At 38.1% G+C, this 22690-nt stretch overlaps 1 protein-coding gene across 6 annotated transcripts in view; it reads right to left on the reverse strand.

Moving 5' to 3' along the window:
- FOCAD (focadhesin) overlaps positions 1-22690 on the reverse strand; it is a 237482-nt gene that overhangs the window by 47852 nt on the left and 166940 nt on the right. For all 6 annotated transcript variants that reach the window (XM_074361508.1, XM_074361510.1, XM_010946018.3 and 3 more), the window contains 6 exons: positions 20604-20696; positions 14815-14903; positions 11622-11666; positions 7044-7152; positions 4164-4280; positions 1281-1519 (listed from right to left, as the gene is read on the reverse strand). In XM_074361508.1, coding sequence (XP_074217609.1) covers positions 1281-1519; positions 4164-4280; positions 7044-7152; positions 11622-11666; positions 14815-14903; positions 20604-20696 — 692 coding nt within the window. The remainder of the gene's footprint in view (positions 1-1280; positions 1520-4163; positions 4281-7043; positions 7153-11621; positions 11667-14814; positions 14904-20603; positions 20697-22690) is intronic.

Raw genomic sequence — 22690 nt, forward strand, 5'->3', positions numbered from 1 at the left:
AGATACGTTACAGTCAATTCACATGTAGAGGGCAGCTTTTTGTTTGTGTCCAGAACCAGGTCTCTGTATACTAATGCTGGTGAACAGAACGAAATAAATATTCTGGAAACATTTCATTTATGATCTCAAAGACTAAGCCAGTCTTCCCAGTCATCTGACTAATGTTTCCAAGAACTGAAAATGATCATCTGAAATATAATATTTCCCTAGATCAACAGCAGTTCTCATAAAGGTTTCACATATTGGTGTCTACACAAAACTATGGAAATTACATATGCAAACTTAACCACTGGTTTCAAACAGAAATCTAAATATGACATAATGTCATTCAGTTTATTCACATCAGCACCACTTCTTGCCTTTGGACAGTTTCTGCTGAACAGGGAAGTTTAAGGACATCTAACATCATAATAGGATGCCTTCCCCCATCCCTATTTCTAGTGCAGAGAAATGGGGCTAAAACTCCAAGTCAGTGACAGCTAAATATTCATGATACTCAAATATGCATGTTGAACCACACCACAATCAACCTGGATATATAAAATTCTAAGATCTGTTATAAAATAAAGAATAAACATAATGAGCAACAAAACTAAAGTAGATTTATGCACAAGAAAACTTTCTCATTTAGTGGAATTTTCCACCTGGGTCTTTGATATTCTATTAGCTCCATTCAAGAGTAAAGCTAGCAGTCCAAAAAAGAGCAATCAAACTAAATAAAGCACGCAGTATAATATGCACAGATTAAGACTCTTTAAGGATTACAAAAATGTAGCCAGGGCACAGGATAAAAGCAGTATTTAAATCTGGGTACATGCAGTTCTCGGGTGATTCGGTGATTCCCAGCACCCTCAGGCGTAAGGGACACCACCCTATCCACCAATCTTTTCCTCTCATTTTACAGTAATAGCAATAAAGAATAAGCAATTATTTTCACCCTTATAAACCAGGAAGCTTTTTAAAATTTATAGCACCGTATGATTAGACTTTTCTTGTATCTATTACACAAATGTATCTAGGGCTTTTATCTAAGCATGAAATGATTTTCAGGTAATCAATCACATTACTATCTCTGTGATGGTATTTTAGAAAGATGAATTCATTCATAACGGAGAATAAAGGATCAACTTGCCCATCTCAAAAAGTTTAGCACCACAGACTGCTCAGATATAATGTATGTGGGGGGGGGGTGCGTGCACATGTGAGAGAGAGAGAGAGAGAGAGAAATTCTTCACCTAAGTCACAAAGAGGAAAATCAGGAATATGTTAATAAACCGTACCTGAGTTTCTCCTCACACAAGCGAGAGAGAAACATCCCCAAAGCAAGGCCCATGTGGATCTGCACGGCTTGAGACTCATCAGCACTTGGTTTCCCAGGTAACCTGGCAGTCAGCATGTTCAGGATTTCCTCAACCTTCTCTTTGCAAGAGATAATGAAAACTGGCACAAGGAGAGACAAAGCCGTGGCGGCTGTGGAACGGGCAATGGCACTAGCTGTGCTTTCACCGGAATAGGATTTCTAGGACATGCCAAAGAAAAAAAAAAAACAGGGGGTTGGCCTTTTGTTTAAAACATGAAGGAAGCACACCTCTCACAAAAGCACCATGCAACGGTACAAGCTTCTTTTAGATCCACCCCTGTCAACCAAAAAAAAAGTTAAAAAAGAAATCTATTTCCGTATTTGTCTATAGGTTACCATTTCACTCTTGGTAAAATAATTTGCTACCAAGCAATCGGTTAACTAACAATATCCTTTGAAATTTGAAAAAACAAATTCTAAGTGTCTCCTTTTAAAGGGTGTGAATTCCCTCACAATAAAGCCTGAAACGATTTCAGTGTTTTGAAAGTCCACATGTGTATATAATGAAAAACCCCAAGTGAAGCTATCCAAGCTTGGAGAAACCACCAAGCCACATTAGAAATGTCCAGAAAGGCAGGAGTTTTCCGGGAGAGAAAGGAAAGGGGTTGGGGTGGGGGCAGTTTACGTTTAGTTACAGAGGGATAAGTGTAAGTTTAGCACAGGGATCTATTGGCAGATCTCCCAAAATTCTTGGTGGGAACGCTTCCCAGTAGATGGATTATTTCCTACAGGGGGTTAATTCCTTTTAATTAAAAAGGAAGTTGAAATCCTAAAAGCCTCTGGTTACAAAGCAATAACCAGCTATTCAAAATGAAACGGAGAGCTCTATATGCTCCCTCCTATATTAATTATGGGAAAAGGAATGAATAACAGCCCTAATAAAATGACAGGGCAGCTGAATATGAACAGCTTCTATAAGAATCCCGTGTTAGAGAGCGCCATCAGACATTATATACATTTATAAATAGGGCTCAAGTGCGGAAGAAAGCCCATTTATCATTCCTCACTATTATCCACTTCAAATTTTCAGACATACCATAAAGGCTGTGTTGTCCCTTGCAGTCAAAACACATTAAAAAGTGTTTTTAATTCTATGCTCGTTTGCTAACTCTAGTACTTTAAGGATAAAAAGGAAACGTGTGCTGAGGTATTCTTTAAGTTAATATAACACTATTATAATGACAATACTAATCAAAATGACCCAGCTGCTAGGACAAGGGAAATAAAGGAAGTGGCTTTTGAAACAGGGCTTTGAAAAAGCATAATAATGCAAGAATCACAAAGGTAAGAGGCGACCCTGAGCTGGTTAGTAAAGACGTTATTTTTACTGGTTTGCAGGAACTAAGCAGCATGATTAGGAATCTAATACAATATCCTGTCCTGCCGACTACCTGAACCAGATTGCTACCACAAAGACCTCCATATAAGCTAACAAGTTTTTCATCCAGCATCAGAAATAAGAACACTTGTGACAGACAACAAATCATAAAGGAAGTTACTTCTATGAGCAAAATCTGTCTTCCAGTTTAATTCTGTGCTATCTGGTAAGTCATTGTTTTGTCCTCAAGTACAGTCAAAAATCAAGTTCCGGACCCTCAGCCCCAAATGAATACATACCAGGTCCTCCTAAGGGCAGGAGGACAGAGGCACACAAAATGTTGTACAAAGAAGACCTAAGGAAATGAAGTTTCAGGCTAAATTCGTGATCTTAGCAACAGTCAGGACCTGTGTTATATTTTTATTCAAATCAACTATAATCCTCTGCCACTCAGCTGATTGTCCCATGATCACTATAATTCCCTAAGCAATGGATAGTGATAAAATAGAATCAAAATAAATTCATGCAGATGCAGAAATAAAGCATGCACTACAGCCAAAAAAGGGGAAATGAAACCTAAACCAAAAACGTGTCTTCTTCAAATTTGCTTCAAATCTTAGGATATAAGCATGAAGAAAGAGAATGACTAAGGAACAGGTGCTTTTTTATGAGCAACTATATTACTTTGTATTTATAGAGCATTTTACATTTTCACAACATTTTCTCATAGATTATATAATTTGAGCCTCACAATCTTCTATAAAGTTGGCAAAGCATTAATTTCTACCTTCATTTTACAGGTAGGGAAAATAAGGTGGTAGGTTAAGTGTCAGGTCAACAGTCACAAAACTAGTAAGAGGCGAAGCTGGGGCTACATTCACTATAGATTATATTGTTCAATCACCTCATTTTACAAAATAATGACACAAAGGCCCAGAGAGATTATGTGAATTGCCCATGATCACATACTCTGAAATGAAAAAACTAAGACCTAGCTCGGTGGTAGAGTGTGTTTCTAACATGCATGAGGTCCTGGGTTCAATCCCCTGTACCTCCGTTAAAATAAATAAACCTGATTACCTCCCATCAAAAATCAATTAAAAAAACAAAAAACAAAAAACAAAAAAAAAACTATGACCAGAAACTCAGGATCCTCCATCTTCAGCCAATGTTTATTTTATTACAGCTGTAACTTTTGACGCTGACTTTATATTAGAATAACTTAGAAAGGTTCCAAAATGCGGATGCCCAGGGCCCAACCCTGAGCAATTAAATCAGAGGTGAGGCCTACACATCAGTGTTTCTTTTTTCAATATATGTGTATTTAAAGTTCCCCAGGTGACTCTAACGTACAGCCAAGGCTGAGACTTATATCTAATGCGTAGCTCAGGCTAAGACTTACACTATATCATGGATTTCACGTGAACAACTGATATATGAACCAATTCTTGAGTTTTCTAATCATTTTTTATTTCCCCAACTTACATAGTAGAACCAGGAGAAAAGTCGTCCTCTGGGTTGGTAATGGCTATCTACAATGACCAGAAGAGTATCAAACACCATGGAAATCCACTCTTCCATTGAAAGGAAATTAGGTTGAACCTGTAAATGAAGAAAAACATGAAATGATACTGGGAAAAAGAAAAAAAAAAGTTAAACATTATTTCTAGATCCAGGGTACAACCCCTTTCTGTATTAAAGAATGAAGTACTATTATGAAAAACTAAACTTCATCTGCCAGGACTGCATGAAATACACAGGTATTGGACAAATCTACATCCTCACCTGCACCCCAACATGACTAAGACTTAGCTTTCATCTAAGACTTAGCAGAGGTGAGAGGATGGGGGCTGCAAAACAGAACACATCTGAGAGCTCCTCAGAGCTCTCCTATGTTCAGTGAGGATAACATGGAGGTTACAAGGAGAGATATGCAGAGAAAGCAACTCAAAGTTTCTCATTTCTGACTGTCATTTCAATAAAGCAGCCTACAAAATTTTGATCACCATCTCTAACATTTCTGCTTACTATCACTATATTTATCACTGAACAATCATCACAACATTTGCTTGGCCAAATAAGCATGAAAACATAAATGATCTTTGGTTTGGAAAAGAAGAGGAAAGAGAATGCAAAAAATAAAACAATAACAAAACCCAACTCAGTCAAAAGAACTTGGTTTTAAAAAATCGCTTATGACCATGGATGTCAAAAAACATTCACTGGGGGAAGAGGCTATAGCTCAGTGGTAGAGCATGTGCTTAGCATGCATGAGGTCCTGAGTTCCAACTCCAGTACCTCTGTTTAAAAAAAAAAAAAAAAACAATAAATAAATAAACCTAATTACCTCCCCCTAAATAAAATAAAAATTCATTAACTCACATGGTAACACACAGTGGTGCAAACTATAAAGGTCAATGCAGTGTTGAGAATCCTTGAAATTAATTCCTTGACTCAAACAAGGCTTTCTTCTTAAGATCTTTAGTTGTGAGTTAAATGCAGATTTGAATGAAGTCTGAAAACTTTAATCAAACAACGAGGTCTTGAGTTTATACTGAGTAATAGCCAAAGGCAAGGTCATCAGGAATGAAAGCAAAGCTCCATCTCTGGGGCTGTGTGGCTTCTCAGTGTTTTGTGCATGATGTGTTACAGCACAGGACAGAGGGTGGGGGAATAAAGAACAGAAGCACCTGGAGCTCAAGTCCTGAGCTAGACCTCAAGCTGTGACTGGGGCGAATTACCTACACAAGTGACACCAAAGGGAAGGGGTTCTAGGAAGGCGTGTTTACTTTTTAGGTTGTCCATCTACTTAGCGTGCTGCCTCTGTTCAAGTATTCCATGGCTCTTTCAAGGATATGAAACATTTCCTCTCTAAAAAATTTTTATCTTTCTCATTTTTAAAATAAGATTCTGGGCTTAATCAAAGTTAAATTTTCTTATGATAACTAACTACATTTTTATTCTCCATGCAATAATCCCTTGGCCTCCTTCCCTTCCCCATATGTAATACATCTGTAGCATTATTCTCCTGTTTTCTGGTAAGAGCACCTTTTGGGGACTTCCCTCTTCCACCATTTGAAACTTGGTTAAATGCTCAGTCAAGCTACCCGTCCTACCCTGCCCAAGGTGCAGGCACGGAACCCGTGGGATTCTGAATCTTAAGTGAAAGATGCAGGGACAGTAATCGACTGGAGCTGACCCACCGCAGTAGGGGTGGTCTGCTGACTTGGGTCATCAGTGCCTATGCCCGGACTCCCCAACTTACCTGGGTTCCTATTTTTCCCCTAACCTGGTTTTTAAGCTTTGCCTTCAATTCCATGAGCTTCCAGATTCCTTATTCTTCTAGTTCCTTTTTTTTTTTTTATTAAAATAGAAGTCCATTTCCTTCCAGAAAAGAACCCACCAAAAAAGAACCAAAAAGCCCCACCATGAAAAAAACAAAAAAAGAGTGCAAATGGTCCATAAGACACTCTGTGGGGACAGAGACAGGCTGAATAGCATTGAATAAAGTCCAATTTTTGCAGCAAGAAGTGATGAAGAGCATGTGCTGATGATAATGGTTACTTTACTGAGTGCTTAGTATTTACTGGCCACTGTGCCTTACATATACTAATTCATTTAATCCATTATACAATAAGCCTACCTGGTAAGTCTTGTTATCCCCATTTTACCGACGGGGAAATAGGCTCCAAAAGGGTAAGTACCAACAGTAATCCATGGAGCTAGTAAGTGCAAGTATTAGGATTTAAATATAGGACTCTCCTACTCCAAAGCCTGTGTTTTTCAACCACTTGACTATAATAATAGCTACCAGATAATGGGGCTTAAAAGAAAAATAAATCCATGCCTTTTTATTTTGACAGATATGAATTGTCTGAAAAAGTACATTGGAAATGAACATTGGCCAGCTCGCCACATGTTTAATTAAGAAATAAATGCCTTGCAAAAATGAATAGGCACTTTGTCATTGACATCTACAATTAAAATGCAAAGTACATTTTTTTTTCAGTCAGTAAACACTGCTTATTTATCATTTTTTGACAGCATTGTTCACTTTCAGTAAGCCTAGTTAACCTCCTAAGATTGGTTACCATGATGTAATCACAAAAGACAACCCCTGTTGCATAAAATTGGTACCTTCAAATGGAAATGACACTTAACTGTGATGGAGAAAGCAAAACAGAAAAGCAGCAAAGTGTTTTAGAGGACACTAGGCTTACAGCGTAAAGGCACATCGGTTAGCACAGTTTGGTGCTGCAAGCACAGGCTGCAACCTCCTAAATTCAGGGCCAGGCTTAAGGAGCCATCTCACTTTTCACATGTTACACAACCAAAGCCCAACTGGTTTAGACACCCTTAACTCACCTCCAGGACCCCCTCAGAGTCCGAGGAGAGGCTGGCTTCATGTTTGGATACAACAACAGCAAGGCCGCTTAAGGCTAACAGCGCGTTGCCTTTGACCACTGGGCTGTCTCTGTTTAAAAAGAAAAAAATTCCAAGAGAGGATTTAGGGGCATTAACCAGGAGAAGAGAAGGCGCTATTATAGGGAGGGCAGATGAGGTCAATAAGCACTTCCATCCCTTCACAGAGCCTCGTAAATGCAGGTCTGTTTGTTCCCTGATGCCAGCAGCTTCTTTCCTTCTTCTGACACTAGGGCTGATTTTGAACTTTTCTAATAAATGTCTGGTCATTACGTTTTTGGTAACATAAAAATCCAAGCTCATATATCTAAGCTCTTTCTTTCTAAAATTTTTGTTTTATCATTTGACCCGACATATCCCAAGCTTCTTCAGTGTCATCTTTGGCCAATACAAATGTACTGAGCTGTTGGAAAACACAACCAGGGACAGTTCTGTGAATAAGCCCAGCAGAACACAGCTGGCTTTCTGGCTCTTCGAAAGCACCGGTGTGTGGAACTAGTTTCTAGTGAACCGCTTCAGATGGCATCCTTTACTAGCAACTCGACACACTGGGAGCTTTCCTCTGTCATGAATATTTCCCCCTTCTTTTTTTTTTTTTAACATGCCAAAGCCAGCAATCTTAAAATCAGACTGTAACATAATTTAGAGACCCTAGATAAGAAGCAAACAAGGCCTGTTTTTAAATTACTGGGTTTGAAAGTGGCCCCTTTATATCATCCAAACAGTGGTTTTCTAATATTGGCAATAAAATCTTAAGTTTGACTTCCAAATTTGGTATCAAGAAAACTGAAACTTTTAAATATACTTACTGCTTGAAAAATGTACAGGTAGTATTATTCCATAATTCCAAAGTGATCCTATAGAATAAAATCCCCAATGGGACATTGAGGAGATCCTCTTGGCTTGCCAACTCTGTCATAACAGGACTCGAGCAACACAGCACTCTTACCATCAGATAGCTCAGTTCTCAGTCCTACAACTGAGGGTTCCCATAAACAGAGAGAATGTTTCCCCAAACCTGGACTTGAGATCTGAATTCCAATCAGTGCACATATCCAAGGATTACTCCCTGTTTACCCCTGTGCAGGAACAGAACCAATGTCTGGGATGAGGAAGACTTACAACCCTGTTCACCATACAAGCCTAGTGCCTCCAGCCCTAAGCCACGGTCATGACTGAACATGTGAGTTAGTGGGTATCAAAGCATTAGTATACACCTGTGTTCTTGTATTTTTGTTTCCACTTGGTAAGAACTGAACTTAGGATCTGCCATTATCAAGTTCCTCCATCTATGGATTCATCCATTTCCTCCTCCCTTCTCTCTCTCCCACCTTGGGATGGTTAAACTCAGTGAAGGTTTGCTCTGCACACTTGGTTATTTTCTTCACCCCTTCGGGAATCCATTCCTCTATGAGGGCTGCCATATGTTGATAAGACCAACATTTATATTGAGGAATGGGACAGGGGAGATAACAGGAAGAAAAACTTGAGTTTGAAGCAGCTTTGCAATAACGATTACTGGGAACTCCAATAGCTAATAATAAAACACCAGGAAGCAAGGCAAGATGTGGTCACTCCTAGGTGTCCTAGCCAGAAAATCATGTAACAAAACCAAATTTAAATCCTTTATTCCTAATATTCTCTCTTTCCATTAGCTGAGAATATCTATTCTGTTACGAAGTGGTCATGAATCCCTGAAGTTAGATTAAAAAAAAAAAAAGGTTTTAAATTCTCAATGATCTGAGAATTTCCTCGGTTTTTATCACCCTGTAGAAATTCTTAGCCACCAGAAATTGGGTATCAAACCCTTTAAAACAAGAATATTAGTTAAGATGACATAAAAAATATTTTTAACCCTAAAATTCTGAAAGAGAATTTAGCCTCAGTTTTAAAACAGTGCCCCAAATGACTTTATTTCAGAAGTGCCACTGGTCTTGGCATTCTTGAGCATGTATTCTTCTTGTAAAATGGAAAACATATTTAAAGCTACCAGTAATTAGACCTTTGGGTGCAGACTAAACGCACTCTTGGACATTAATCTTTGGACAGAAAAAAATTAAACCACAGTCACACAATGGATGCTTAGACCAAGTTACACTACAACGTTTCATAAAGGTACAGTGACTGGCTACTGATAATCTTTACATTCCCCACATGCCTCGCACAGTGACTTATGGAGAGAAGACACTGTACATAGTGAGACAACTCCAAGGAGGAGCCGGCCAGGTGAAATCCTACAATTGGTTCAGCAAAAACTCTTCACCTCGTTGATCAATTAGCCATCCCTTACCAGTCAAGCAGTAGTGACTAATTTGCATAATAACATGTCAGCATCAGTACAGTATTTATCTAGGCAACACCACTGACATTTTAATTAAATTGTCCTTTGAAACAAACAGATTCCATTAGCTTAATTAAAAAGCTCAAGGAAGGCCAAGCTACAATGATGCTTTCTTAGGGACAAAGTATTACATTACATATTAGCGAAGTGACCCAATCCTTTGGGGATTATTACCTTCACGTTCAAATCTATTTAATTATTAACAATGAAAATAAACTTACATCAATCACCAGGGTTTATCTGTGTTCTGATTCTCCCTTAGCCCTATCCCTGATGCTTTAAAAATGCTCTCAAGTGAGCAAATCAGTCTAATCCTCTGACTTGTATTTTACTTCCTACATTTAATTTATGGCTCAGAACAAAATAAACCCTACATTGGCCCAACCAGCCTCTGGCAGCCATGGTCCAAGGAACAGAAGGCTAAGCTGGCAGGAGATGGTGGTGGGGTCCTCACATGATTGGAGGAAGCCAGTGGGGAAAAGTAAAGAGAAGGCAGCAAAGTGATTTTTCCCCTGCTCCATCATTAATCTCTCAGCCTCTGGACCAACTATCTCTTGCTCACTTGCTGTCATGCCTAGCATTGTCAGAATTGCTGTAATAAGATGAGGTCTATAAAATACTTTGAAATTTTTGATGAAAAGGTAATACCATGAGAACATAAATTATTTTTACTCCATACCACTGAGAATGTGAACACACTCTTCTTAGGTATTAGTCATGAAATGATGCTATGCAAATCTGAAGATTAAAGTCTTACTGAAATAAAATTTTAGAATGGAATCTGCAAAAGCTTCCAGAAGGGCAAAATTATACTTTGTTTTAATAGAAAGCTGCTAGTTTCTTCAGCATTCGAACTTTTTTGTTGCAAATGTCAGAGCACTGTTTTTAACAGGATGTAAGTAGACTATATAATAGAACAAACTGTAAAAGGTAAAGGTCAAAGGCAATCCCCCACCCCAGCACCTCCTCCCCTCCAATAAGCAGCTGAACACTCTCCCATCGTGTCTGCAATCCACCAAACTAGATAAGCAGACACCAATGAGTCTCTATAGAAGCCTCTCTGTATTTTTCCTTTCATTTTGTAAACAGATATGTCAACAGATATTTCCCAGTGCCTCTCACAGAATTGAGGCGTTCAGGAGAGGATTACCACTTCTATGTCCCTTTATTCAGAAGACCCGCGGCTGAGTAGTGATCAGGTACTGAGGTCAGATTTTCCAGTGAAGTATCTGTTTAAGACATTGCTGGTGGAAAGTGAACTCTAAGGTAGATCATGTTTTTGTTTTTGTTTTGTTTTTTTAAGGCAAAATCTATTTAGCTACAGAAGGTCTGGGACACGACAGGGATAAACTATACTGTAAGTATTTCCAGGTAATACGGACTTTCAGTACATATGAAATCCTCTAGGTCAAAGGTATATTTATGTTATTTGCTGGACATGAAGAAAGGAAGTCAAACAGAAATGGTGGCACCTAAAGTTAATGGTGAAAAGGAGAGGTACATGTCACTTATCACCAGGAACAATTAGTCAGCTTGCTAACAAAGGGACCTGAAGAGGTTGCTCAAGCAAGCTTACTAGGGTATCATTTTCTTAGTGAGAGCTGGGTTAAAAATAAAAAGCCTCAAGGTAGTAATACTCAGGTTATTTTTGTTAAAAAAAAAAAAACCATAAGGATATGACAAAATTGCCTTTTTACTGGGTCTTCGTATGCATTTTTAGTATTAAAAAATTCAATATTTAGATATCCTGGACCCAATAACATCAAGAGAATGAAAGGAGGCACTGTGATTTATTTACTAGCTCACAGTTGAGATTTAACCATCTATTTACAAAATCCCTGTAATTCATTCACATTATCAAAGATTTCTTTTTTTTCCCCTCTTGTACTAAATCACAGTCTTTCAAATCTAAGCCAAAGTACGGGGCATTTTGTTAGGTGTACAATGTCGGTGCAACCTGGATGTAAAAGTTATGTGTCTGAACTGGTTCCTCTGTATTTTCACAGAAAAACATGTAGTAAGAATATGAGAAAGAGTAACAACTGATTTTTAAAAATATAACTCAAAAGTCCTTTAAGATCGTTAAAGGTATGAGATGCCTGAAAAGGAGAAAATGTATTGGTGAAGGGAAAAAAAAACGTTTTTAGAAAATTTCTGGTAAGAGAATAAATGGATCTTACTTTGCAGCTGCTTTGGTGACCTCATCAGTCAACATGTCTCGAACCCTGTGATACAGATGGAAAAGAAGTATGAGAGTTTATGGTAGAGCAAGAAACCAATCTTTTTGCTTATTCATCAACTAATAAGAACCTCTGGCAGTGACTCCAGATCTTAAAACATCCATGTAGAATTTTAGGGTAAAGTGAAAGAACTGTAGTAATGGCTTTCCTTCCATCTCCTCAGGTTACTTAGCAGAGGCAGGGAAGGATCTGAATGGAACTGAGGAGCGCTGTACGGGGAGCGTGGTCATGGTGTCATTTCTCATACTGAGTGGTGGGGATACAAGAGCCCTTTATATTATTCTCTGCTATGGACTGAATGTCTGTATCTCCTCCCATATTCATATGCTGAAATCTCAACTCCAAATGTGGGGCCTTTGTGAGGTCACAAGGTGGAGCCCTCGTGAATGGAATTAGTGTCCTTATAAGAAGAGAGACTAGAGAGCTTGCTTTCTCTCTGCTCTCTGCCATGGGAAGATACAAGGAGAAGGCAGCCACCCACAAACTTAGGATCAGGCCCCCACCAGCACCAGATCCGCTGTCACCTTGATCTAGGGTTTCCCAGCCTTTGTAACAGTGAAAAATAAATTTCTGTTGTTTAAGCCACCTGGTCTATGGTATTTTTGTTATAGCAGCTGGAACTAAGACATTTCTTTCTTCTCTGCTCACCAAAACAGCAATTTACTACTTTCAAATTGTAGATAAAAAAATTTTCACTACATACATCTATAAAATAAAATTTTAAATGTTGGTTATAGTACATATGAAACTAATATAATGTTATATATCAACTACATCTCAATTAAAATAAATAAACGTAGGCTATAAAATTGAACTAAAAGAAAATAATTATATTTGCGGATCTGAAGGAAGGTATGCTCAATTCAAATATTCACAGAATTTTTTTTCACGTAAGAATCTTGAGATAAAGTAGAAAATAATAATTGACTGCTATATTTACATTTTGAAGAGGATATAGATATTTTCACTATACACTTTGAGTTTCATACATTCAAAGTTTTTATAAATTTCATAGAAGCTTTGCAAATATAAGCTATATTTGCATTCATAAATATTTGCGTTTGAAATATAATACAATCTTAGCTATTCAGCACTCTGAGAACGACTCATTCTTTAAGAATAAGAGCCAAGTTTTTCAGATAGTTGTAAACTGTTCCTTAAACTGGTATTTCATAAAGCCATTTGACAGTAAATTTTCCTAAAACATATTGGCCAATCTTGTTCTTCCTAAATGGAATATAGTGCATTCAATGTATTCTTTAATTGGTCAACGTGAAATAATTACAAATCATGACTTGCTACACTTCTAGGTAGGGCCACACCTTCCACTGGTTCCTTCTTACCTAATCGTCCTTCTCTCTGCTGCATCACAGATTTTTCCTTCTGTACTTGTATTAGTCCTCTTACCTTGTGAACATACTACAGCATCTACCATCTTAAAAGAAGAAACTCTCCAGCTATTGCCCCATTCCACTGCTTCCTATACATCAGAATTCATTTAAAAGAGTAGCTTATACTTGATGACTTCAGTTCATCTCCTTCTACTCTCTCTAGATTCTTCTATAACCTGGCATTTGTCCCTACAAAACAGTTCCTTCATGGTCACCAATGACTTTCAAGAGGCCCAGTCTAATGCTTAATTCTCAGTCTCCAACTTTTGCAATCTCACAGCAGCATTTCACACAATTGGTTGCTTCTTTCTTGAAACATTTTCTTCCCTCAATTTTTAAGATAGCTTTTAAAATTCTGTTTTCTCTTGGTTTGCTCCCTATATCACTGATCACTAATCGTCCACCTGCTTTATTGGTTCCCTCTTCATCTCCCCCAATTTCTAAGTGTTGAAGTGCTCCAGGGCTCAGTCCTCTGACCTTTTCTCTGTCTTTACTCATTTCCTAGATGATCTCATCCAGCATTATGATTTTAAGTGTAGTTGATATGCTGATGATTCCTGAATTTATATTTCCAGCCCTGCCCTCACCCCTGAACTCAAGACTCACATAGTCAGTAACCTGTGTGATTTCTCCAACTTGGAGGTCTAATTAGGTATCTCAGGCTTAGCAAGTCTCAAACTTGATTTCTACCCCAGACAGACCTGCTATTCTACAGTCTTCCTCATCTACATAAATGATAACTCCATGCTTTTAGTGATTCACAGTCAAAATCTTGGAGTTATGCTTGATTTTTACCTTTCTACTGTATGTCTCTATGTATTTTTTGATGACTATAGCTAACATACAACTCCCCAAATTATCATTTTAAGAAGATGAAATTAAAACTACACGTAAAGGAAAATAGCAAATAGGAAGCAAAATCCAAATTCTTAATCTCTAAGCTTAAATCCAATGTCATAATGTTTTAAACTGCATTGTCATTTTTAAAATAAATCTAGGAAATGTAACTTAAATTAGTTAAATGTGTGCATGCATGCACACATACACAAAAACACACACAGAGCTTCTGCTTTTCTACATATGCCAGTTGTTAGTAAGTAAAAAACTGAAACCAAGTATCCTTGTTTGATGAACAGATTTTTATATTAAAGAAACCTGTAGCTACAGGCAAAGCTATTTAGATTCTGGGCACTTTACTTAGATTTAAGCTGCTGCAACATTAATCTGACAAGGTATTCATCCCAACCCATGTAACAATTTAAATTGCTTTTAATGTGCCAGCACTTATACATTTCTAGATAATATAGTGGGAATTCACTAGGGGATGTCTGTCAAAGAAATTAAAGCCCTGACATGGAAAAGATGCTCCTAATAATGAAGATGTCTCGGGGAGGGGGGATCAGGGGAGCAGAAGGGTATTCCTTGACTAAATGAGTGGGAAAAACACTCAATTTTCATTTAAAAGCATATAAAATAAGGGGGAAAAGGGAAAAACAAACGATTACCACATTGCTTTAGAAAACAATAAAATATATATACAAAATTCATGAATACAAAGCTCTCTTTCTTATCTTACTTCTGGGAAAGAGATGGAAAATACACCTATCAGATCTTCAGCCTTTTCCCCTTTAGGCTCACAGAGAGGTTACAATTCCAATATTAAAGTCTTTAAAGTGGCCACCTTCTCCCTCACAGTTCGTTTCCCATATCGAATAATGAGCAGCGGAATGCCATCCCCTTACCAGAGCCAGGCTGTGCTTTTTTTGTACTGCACCTCCTCAGGTCCTTCTTTTCCGTGTTTTAATTGCAGCTCCAGCTCTGCTATTCGTCCCTGCAAAAAGCACAGCATAAATCAGCATGCAAACTCTGTGACCAAAATTATCTTAAAATGTCTTTGGAAAACACGTAGGTAACAGATGTATCCTTTCCCAACTGGCCTTAGGTGTTCCTGATAGGATATCAGATATGACAAAGGATGTGTAAGGAGAGAGAATTACATCATGGTTCAGGGATTTCTACATTCACCAAATAAGTATATCCTGAAGTGTATAGTGCAAAGAGCACTTTGGCAAATTTAGTGCAAAGCACTTTGTTTCAAGAGATCTATTAAAAGCAAATTTGAATTCTATGGGTCCCATTCCAAAAAATCCCCTATATGATAATAAATAGCTTCTGTCAGCAGCTGATAATTTTAACGACATTATACCAAGACTGGGGTCTGGGTACCAGCATTATAACAGGATGGTAGAAAATGAGTACGGTAGGTACATAACACTTAAGATTTAGGTAATGAATTACAAATTTTTTTCTCAAATAGCTGCATATTACATTTCTATTTCCTGAGTGAATTTATAGATATAATCTCAACCTATATCGTGTAATAAAAACATAGCTAATATCATTAATATCTTTAAGAACAAGGCCTTCAAATATTTATCTGTTCAATTTTTTTACACTCAGGCCTATTTTGATCACATGCTTTCCCCTCTACTCCATCACCAATTACATTATTTAAATGTAATTAAAATACTGGTTTATTGATATACCCTGAACTGGACAAGAACTTAGATTGCATATTGTATTACTGAGTAATACCAAACCATTTTCAGAAGTAGTTGTGCAGCTTACCTCCTCATAAGCAGTAAATAAGAGTTCTGGTTACTTCATATCCTAACTAGCATTTGGAACTGTCAGGTTTTTAAATTTTTACCATTTTTGCAGGTGTGAAATGGTGCTCATTATGGTTTTAATTTTCATCTTATCATTTACTAAGATTGAGCATCTTTCCAAATGTTTATTGTCAATTTGGGTTTCCTATTCTGTCCATTTTTCTACTGGTTGCCTTTTCTTACTTACTGATTTTAAAGTTCTAAGGCATGTTCTACAGAAGAAAAGTGTATCTCTATATCCCAAAGAGTGAAGCAATATAGCTTTAGGTTAAGGATCTGGGCTCTGGGATTGAATGTCCCAATCTAATGCCATTTCCACTTACTTCAAATTTTACTGTGTAAATTTGGGCAAGTTACTTCATTTCTCAAAGCTTTAGTTGCCTCATTTGTAACATATAGCTGACACCTAACTCATGGTATTACAGCATGATATTAAATAATGCGGGAAAGTGTCTCTTTAGAGCAGTGACCGATGCCAAAAAGAGCAACCATTACCAGGTTTGTTGTTAAAAACAAACTCCCCTTATTATCTTCATATAAGCTGTTCTCTCATGACAGTATCTCAATCCTTCTTGAAATAATTCATAGTTTTAATCTGTATACTTTTATAGAGTAAAAGGTTCCCCAAGATGTAATATTCAGATATACAGTTGCATGTCTTTGTATTTCTCTCATATACTCTGTTACTACCTGTAAATTCACTGAAGAAGACAACGATGGTTTCTTCCATCTAAGGAGGCACACAGTGCGCTGGGGCTCACCAGTTCAGGCACTCTGAGATTTCATGGGCATTCTGTTCACATTCTTCAAAGATTCTGTTTACTTCAATCATATCACCCCCAACTCCATGTTTTCAATGACAGAACCCCAGCCCTTTCCCTCTCCTTTCAGTTTCTTGGAGCAAGGTATCAGAAGTGATTCAACTGGCAAAATATTAATATCTAATATTGATATTGGTCTCCCAAGAGGGTAGGCAAAATAGAAAATAATTTTTATTGCCTATCTGTTTGTTATGCGTCTTAAATCATGCCTCTTTCCTCCTAAAACATTTATTTTCCATAGTGCTTCTCCAAAAAAAAGGTAAGAAATAGGAAATTAAAAGGCTAAAAATCTGTTTAGAAATAAATAAAACACAAAAAAGCCAGTGTATGTGCAGCATCTTGAGAAGGTCCACTCTTTTAATCTCTCCTGTAGCCATAAACCAGTACAACCATTTCACTGTGACTAGCAAATTTCTCATTTTTTCTTTCTCAGTCTCTGTTTTTCTCAATCTCCTCTTCTGAACTGCCTCTCTAACCCCTTCCACCCAGCCTGTGTTAGGCTATTTATTCAAATCCACTTTGCCATCCAATTCTTCACCTGCTGATAACAGAGATCTGGTGGCATTGAACTCAGCTACCTCTGCTTCCGGTTAACAGCTGTGGTTAAGGGGGGGGAGCAGGTGGGCAGGGGACAGTCATTGGGTGAGAAAAAGCTGAGACGATCACTTGAATTGAGATTTTTGGATTGCCTGAAAATTCCAATTATTAATTTACCTATTCTTCTTAATTAAAAAAAAAATTTCAGCCTTTGTAACCAAAAGCTTGCTGATTACAGTGAGCAATTTCCCTAGCTCTAAACCTGCACATTAAAAACAAACAAACAAAAAACCCTTACAAGTGGTCAAAGAGTATTTTGCTAGGAGTCACAATTCCTGACTGGTTTTGATTTCAGACTCTTGTGCAGCAGGCTGACCAACTCAGGAACAAGCATCTGCAGTCGACCTGTTTTAATTCCTCTGTCCTGTCTGAGGTCATATTCACAGTCCCTAAGAGCCCTTCTAACCTGCTCTGCATCCCACAAGGGCAGCAAGGTAAAGACAACGGTAGAGGGCACCTTCCCAAAATGGACTTGGAACTGTCCATCAACTCGTATCTGCATTTTTCATCTTAATGGGAAGAAATCCAAATACACCCCCATGTCAACCACTTTGATATGCTTGTAATTCAAAGCCCCACATTCTTGTGGAAAAATTAGATAAGGCTGGAAGCTGACGCCTAAGCAAAAGGCACTAGAACTGTTCACATCTCAAACTTATTCACATTATAATCAACCTCCGGGAAATAATGTAGAATGCACCTTTTAGCATATCTCCTTGGCTTACTGAATAAAACATGGCTCCTCTAAACGATCCTCTAGTTTAATGCTACAAAATATGTCTAGCACCAGATGGAACTAACTATAATTCCTGCACAGAAGAGTTATCCTCCGGGAGAGAAATTCTTCATATAGACGAGAAGTCTGGCAGTTGCTCTAATTCTTCTAAGATGCCATAAATTCTATTTAAGTGTGTGGGCTCATTTAAAAAAAGACTTGATGAACACTAAAAATGCACCAGCATATTTTCAAATAATAGTGATAGCCTAAAAAGCATTGCTGGACTTTCAAATAATATTGAAAATCTTCTTATTATAGTCTATCTATACTTTTGAGTTTCACTTCTTAATCACCAATTCCCAATGGAACTAGACTTATTAGAAATCAAAGGAAAGAGATTTTATGTGATAAAGATAGACACTATCACCCACAATAGTAGAAAGGCAGAATAACTGACCTGTATCACCAAAAATACTCAGCAGACTTTTTATGAATAGATCTGTCTTCTTAAATATTAAACCAGTTGGCATTATTTGTTGTTACAACTAATAACAGTATTAGGGAAAGTGCATGAACAGTGGAAAAGGCTGAGGCTCTGGAGTCAGACAAAAGCAGGTTAAGTTCTAGTTCTCTCATTGATTTTGTGCTGTTTGCTTTGCTTTCCTAGCTAACCCTGCTTCCCCATCTACAATCCTATTACACATGAGGTTAACAACACCCATTTCAAAGGGCTTCTGTAAAGATTAATTGAAATAATATACGTTAAGTGTTGGACACACATTAGTTATTCAACAAATGGTAGCTCTTATTATAAAAAAAAAAAAACCCAACAACCATGGAGGGTTTTTTTAAATCAACTGTTTGTCATTTATATGCAATACTATAATCCTGTTCAATTTAGCCTTCCTTATGCTAAGAGCTAAATAAAATTCTCAGGTCTTTCTGGAGAAGGAGTTCTTCTTGCCAGCTCCAGGTGCCTGTAGGGCTTTGTACATCCTCTATTAAAGCATCCAAGATCTGTACTGGAGCTGCTAGTGCCCACATTAGGTTTCCTGCACTGGACTGGTTGCTCACTGAGAGGAAGAAACACTTTAATTCCTCCTTCTTTTCCACACATACATGGCATAGGGCCTGGCCAGTAAAGGGTGCTCCATAAATGTTTGGGGAAGGTAAACACTGCAAAATTACACAGGGAAAAACAATGTGCAAAAAAGTGCATACTCTGACATGCAATCTCACTCTTCTTGAGCACAAACTATAATTGGTTCAGTGTGTGTATGAGCAATTCATTCAATTCACCTATGCATCTATTCAAAACTGTGTGCCTGGATGCTGCTGAGGATAAAAAAGTGGTGTAAGCGAAGCAAAAGGAAACAATGGTTCCAAGAGGATGTCTTGAAAATGCAGATTCCAGTGTAGTTTGGGAAACCATCTAAAACACTTTTGCTCAGAGTAGGGTTGATAGACTGAATTAAAATCACCTGGCAGCTTGGTAAACATGGAGATTCCTAATCCCCTACTCAGTTCTAGTCAATCAGAATCTCTGAAGATGCATTAGTACTTTATAAATTCTAGACTCAATAACATGTGGTAGCAAGGTTTAAATTTAAGATGAGAACATCAATGCCAAGCTGTTTAGTCACTCCTCTGCCCCTGCCACCCGCTCCCGCCCCATCACCCCGATCTTTTAGGACAGCCATTATCTTTAACCATAACACCTCACTTGCTAAGACTTCATGAAAATCTTACTTCAGGCCATAAATTATGCAAGTACCATCAGATTTTTTTCTATCATCCTTAACAATGAATTCGAAGCTAGGGAAAAGGACTGAGCTCGTTTTTTCTTACATTGGTAACTGTTGCAATACTCCCAAACTGATTAAAAATTAATCCTAATTAAAAAAACTCACAAACTATAACTTAAAGTATTACTAGAATAAAAAAAAGTCAAACTGGGTATAATTCATTTATTTAGTGAGCACCTGTTATGTTTTAGACATGATGTCAGGTTTGAGACAACAGAGAGGAACAAACGGCTCCTGGCTTTAAGGAGCAGAGACAACCAGGAGGCCTCGGACACATAACTGAGATGATAAAGGCTTCCAAAGGGCAAATGTGGTTCTATGGAAGCGCACAGGAGAGGTACACAATCCAGTGGGGGAGAGGGAAGGCACACAGGTAAAATCTTCAAGACAACAAGTAGAGGTGAGGCAGGCAGAGGGAGGGGCAGTGCCTGCAACAGAAGGAATGGTGTAGGTAAAAGCCAGGACGTTCAGGAAGACATGCTGAGTTTGGGAAAAGAAGGAAATTGAGCAGGGCCAAAAATTCAGGGGAAGGTAAGAGGTAAAGCTGGAGATGCGAGCAGGTCCAGTGTGATGGCGCACAGGCATGGGGTACGAGGATGAGCTCAAGTTGAGGTGCTGTGGGGCTGCCATGGGGGGGCCTCTGGGACATCGGGGAGATGTTCCAAAAGCAGCAGGACGTAGAAGGATAGCACTCAAGGGGAGGTCTGGGTGGAACACAGACTTGGGGCAGGCGTCACATTTAAAATTAAAGTGCAGTTATATATATATATGTATCTCACTTTCTTTATGAGCAAAAATACCATCGCATTTTTGATACTGCTATTTTCCTAAGTGTTTTTATAGTAAAATACATACTTGTAGTAAAACTTAAGGTTAAGAAGGAGACACTCCCTAAAGCAACCCACTCTACAGTTTCATTACCTGTAAAATGGCGTGATAGGCACGGTTCATATAGGCAAGCCAGGCCTGTGGGAGAAAAATTGCACGGTGCCACTCGGAAAGCTGGATGTGAACCTGTGGGGGAAATATACCAAAACATAAGTCAGACTGCACAGTATTAAAACAGACTAAAATTAAAACTGTATCATCAATTCTTTCCTTCCCCTCATTTAAATGGTTTAGATACTGAAACAAACCAAATCAGTCTAGGATCAGAACCACAAATAAGATCTTCTGGATATTTTCAAAGGAGAGGAGTTTATAGAGTCTTGTAAAGACAAAATAAAATAAGCCTGGAATTTTCTAAATTAAAGCAAATAAAACCCTACAATAATAACAAGCTAAGATGTATGTGTAATACAAATATGTCCTTGAAAATAGGGGGAAAGTCTGCAGAGCCTCTCGCCAATGTCAGGAAACTAGGTATTGTCTAACAAATCCCCCTAGTAATTTTAAATAAAAATAAATATTGCTCACATCCTGGATTACCAATATGACAATTTCTGAAGTAATAAACTTAAATTGCCAACAGAAATATCATGTTGTGTAGAAACCATGATGGCATGCAAATGAGTACTGCACACAGCAATTGTGCACACCACTGGATAAATGCCCTTTAATCAGTGTGGGTAAACAAGAGAAAAATGATACATGCCAACACTGAAATCCTGTTTCTGAAGACAGGCCCAGACAAAACATCTGGTTTTCATAGCCATTTCTGTTTCTACCTATTAGTATATGGCTATCTTGCAACAAATCTTCCCAAGGTCTGCTTCTGTTAAAGAAAGATCCCTCAAGACAAAAAGTCACAGTGCATCACATTTCATGTTTCCTGTAACTCCTCTCATTGAAACTCCAGCAACTGAAACTTCAGTCTATGTCTCAGAGAAAAGCAACAACAAATATAGAAAAAGGATAAATTTCTATATAATTACCCCAGAATCATCATAACTACAGTGTTTAAGGAGATTTTTCTGTATTATAGGAATTAATTTTCTCAAGAGCTTTGTGATAGGGGAGAGAACAATCTCTCTGAATATAGCTGGCTCCCAGGGCCTCTGGCATTTTCTCTACTCCCAGCCTTAGTGTGGGCCTACTACACGCAAGGGTCTATGTATGGGAGGATATGAGGACTATCCACTGAACAGTGTCTGCAGAGTGCGCAGAAATGGGCAGGAGAGCCAGAAACGGACACACATAGATTACAAGGCACAATTATGAAGCATCTATGGGAACAAAGAGATTCTGTCTACCATCTATTACCCCTCATTCCATTGCTTCTTTTTAAAAAATTAGATAAACAGTATGAAAAAGATACTCAGGTCATGAGATGAACTTAAAAAAATTATAAAGACAGGTGACTTGTTTTTCTGATGAAGAACCCACTCTAGCCAGTACAGTAGGGGAAACCTTCTTCACATGTTAACAGAGCTCCTTAAAGGAATGGGCCCACCAATTCCTGTTCTCTTGTTATCCAGGAAGCTGATGATAACCTAGTTCACACTGCCAGCTGTGGAGGCATTAATCAGTCCACGGCCTTGCTCTCTGTTTCCAAAATGTGGGGACTTTTACCTTTGTTCCTATCAATTCTGTTCCCTTTTCATAATATACAGTAACTATCTTTAAGTCTTATTCTGAGACCTGGACTTAACAGAAAGGACGCTTAAGCACCACAACCAAAGCTTATTTCTTATTTCAGAACTTCAAAATATTTAACAATTTTGCTGCCAAATAACCCATGGACATCACTCCACAACTGAGAATCTCCACAGTTTCAGCAAATTGGCAAAAAGAGCAGTGGACATTTTTTTGGAAAGACAATGGTCTCAACTGCTTCTTCAACCTGAGTTTTAAAAAAAAAAAAAAAGTATTACGGAAAAAATGTAAAGGAAAATGAGCAAATCAAACGTTGAGCTTCTAGGAACAAAGACTTTCATGCCGGGAAACCTACAAAAGGAGGTTATAAACTGAAGGTTAAAGCTAATCCTGCTCCTGCTGCTCAGACCACATCTGAAGGTCGGCGCAGGGACGCAGTCGTGCTTGAGCCCAGACACCAGTCTGAACTCCCC

Source organism: Camelus bactrianus, chromosome 4, assembly GCF_048773025.1.
Source record: "Camelus bactrianus isolate YW-2024 breed Bactrian camel chromosome 4, ASM4877302v1, whole genome shotgun sequence".
Classification (NCBI taxonomy): domain Eukaryota; kingdom Metazoa; phylum Chordata; class Mammalia; order Artiodactyla; family Camelidae; genus Camelus; species Camelus bactrianus.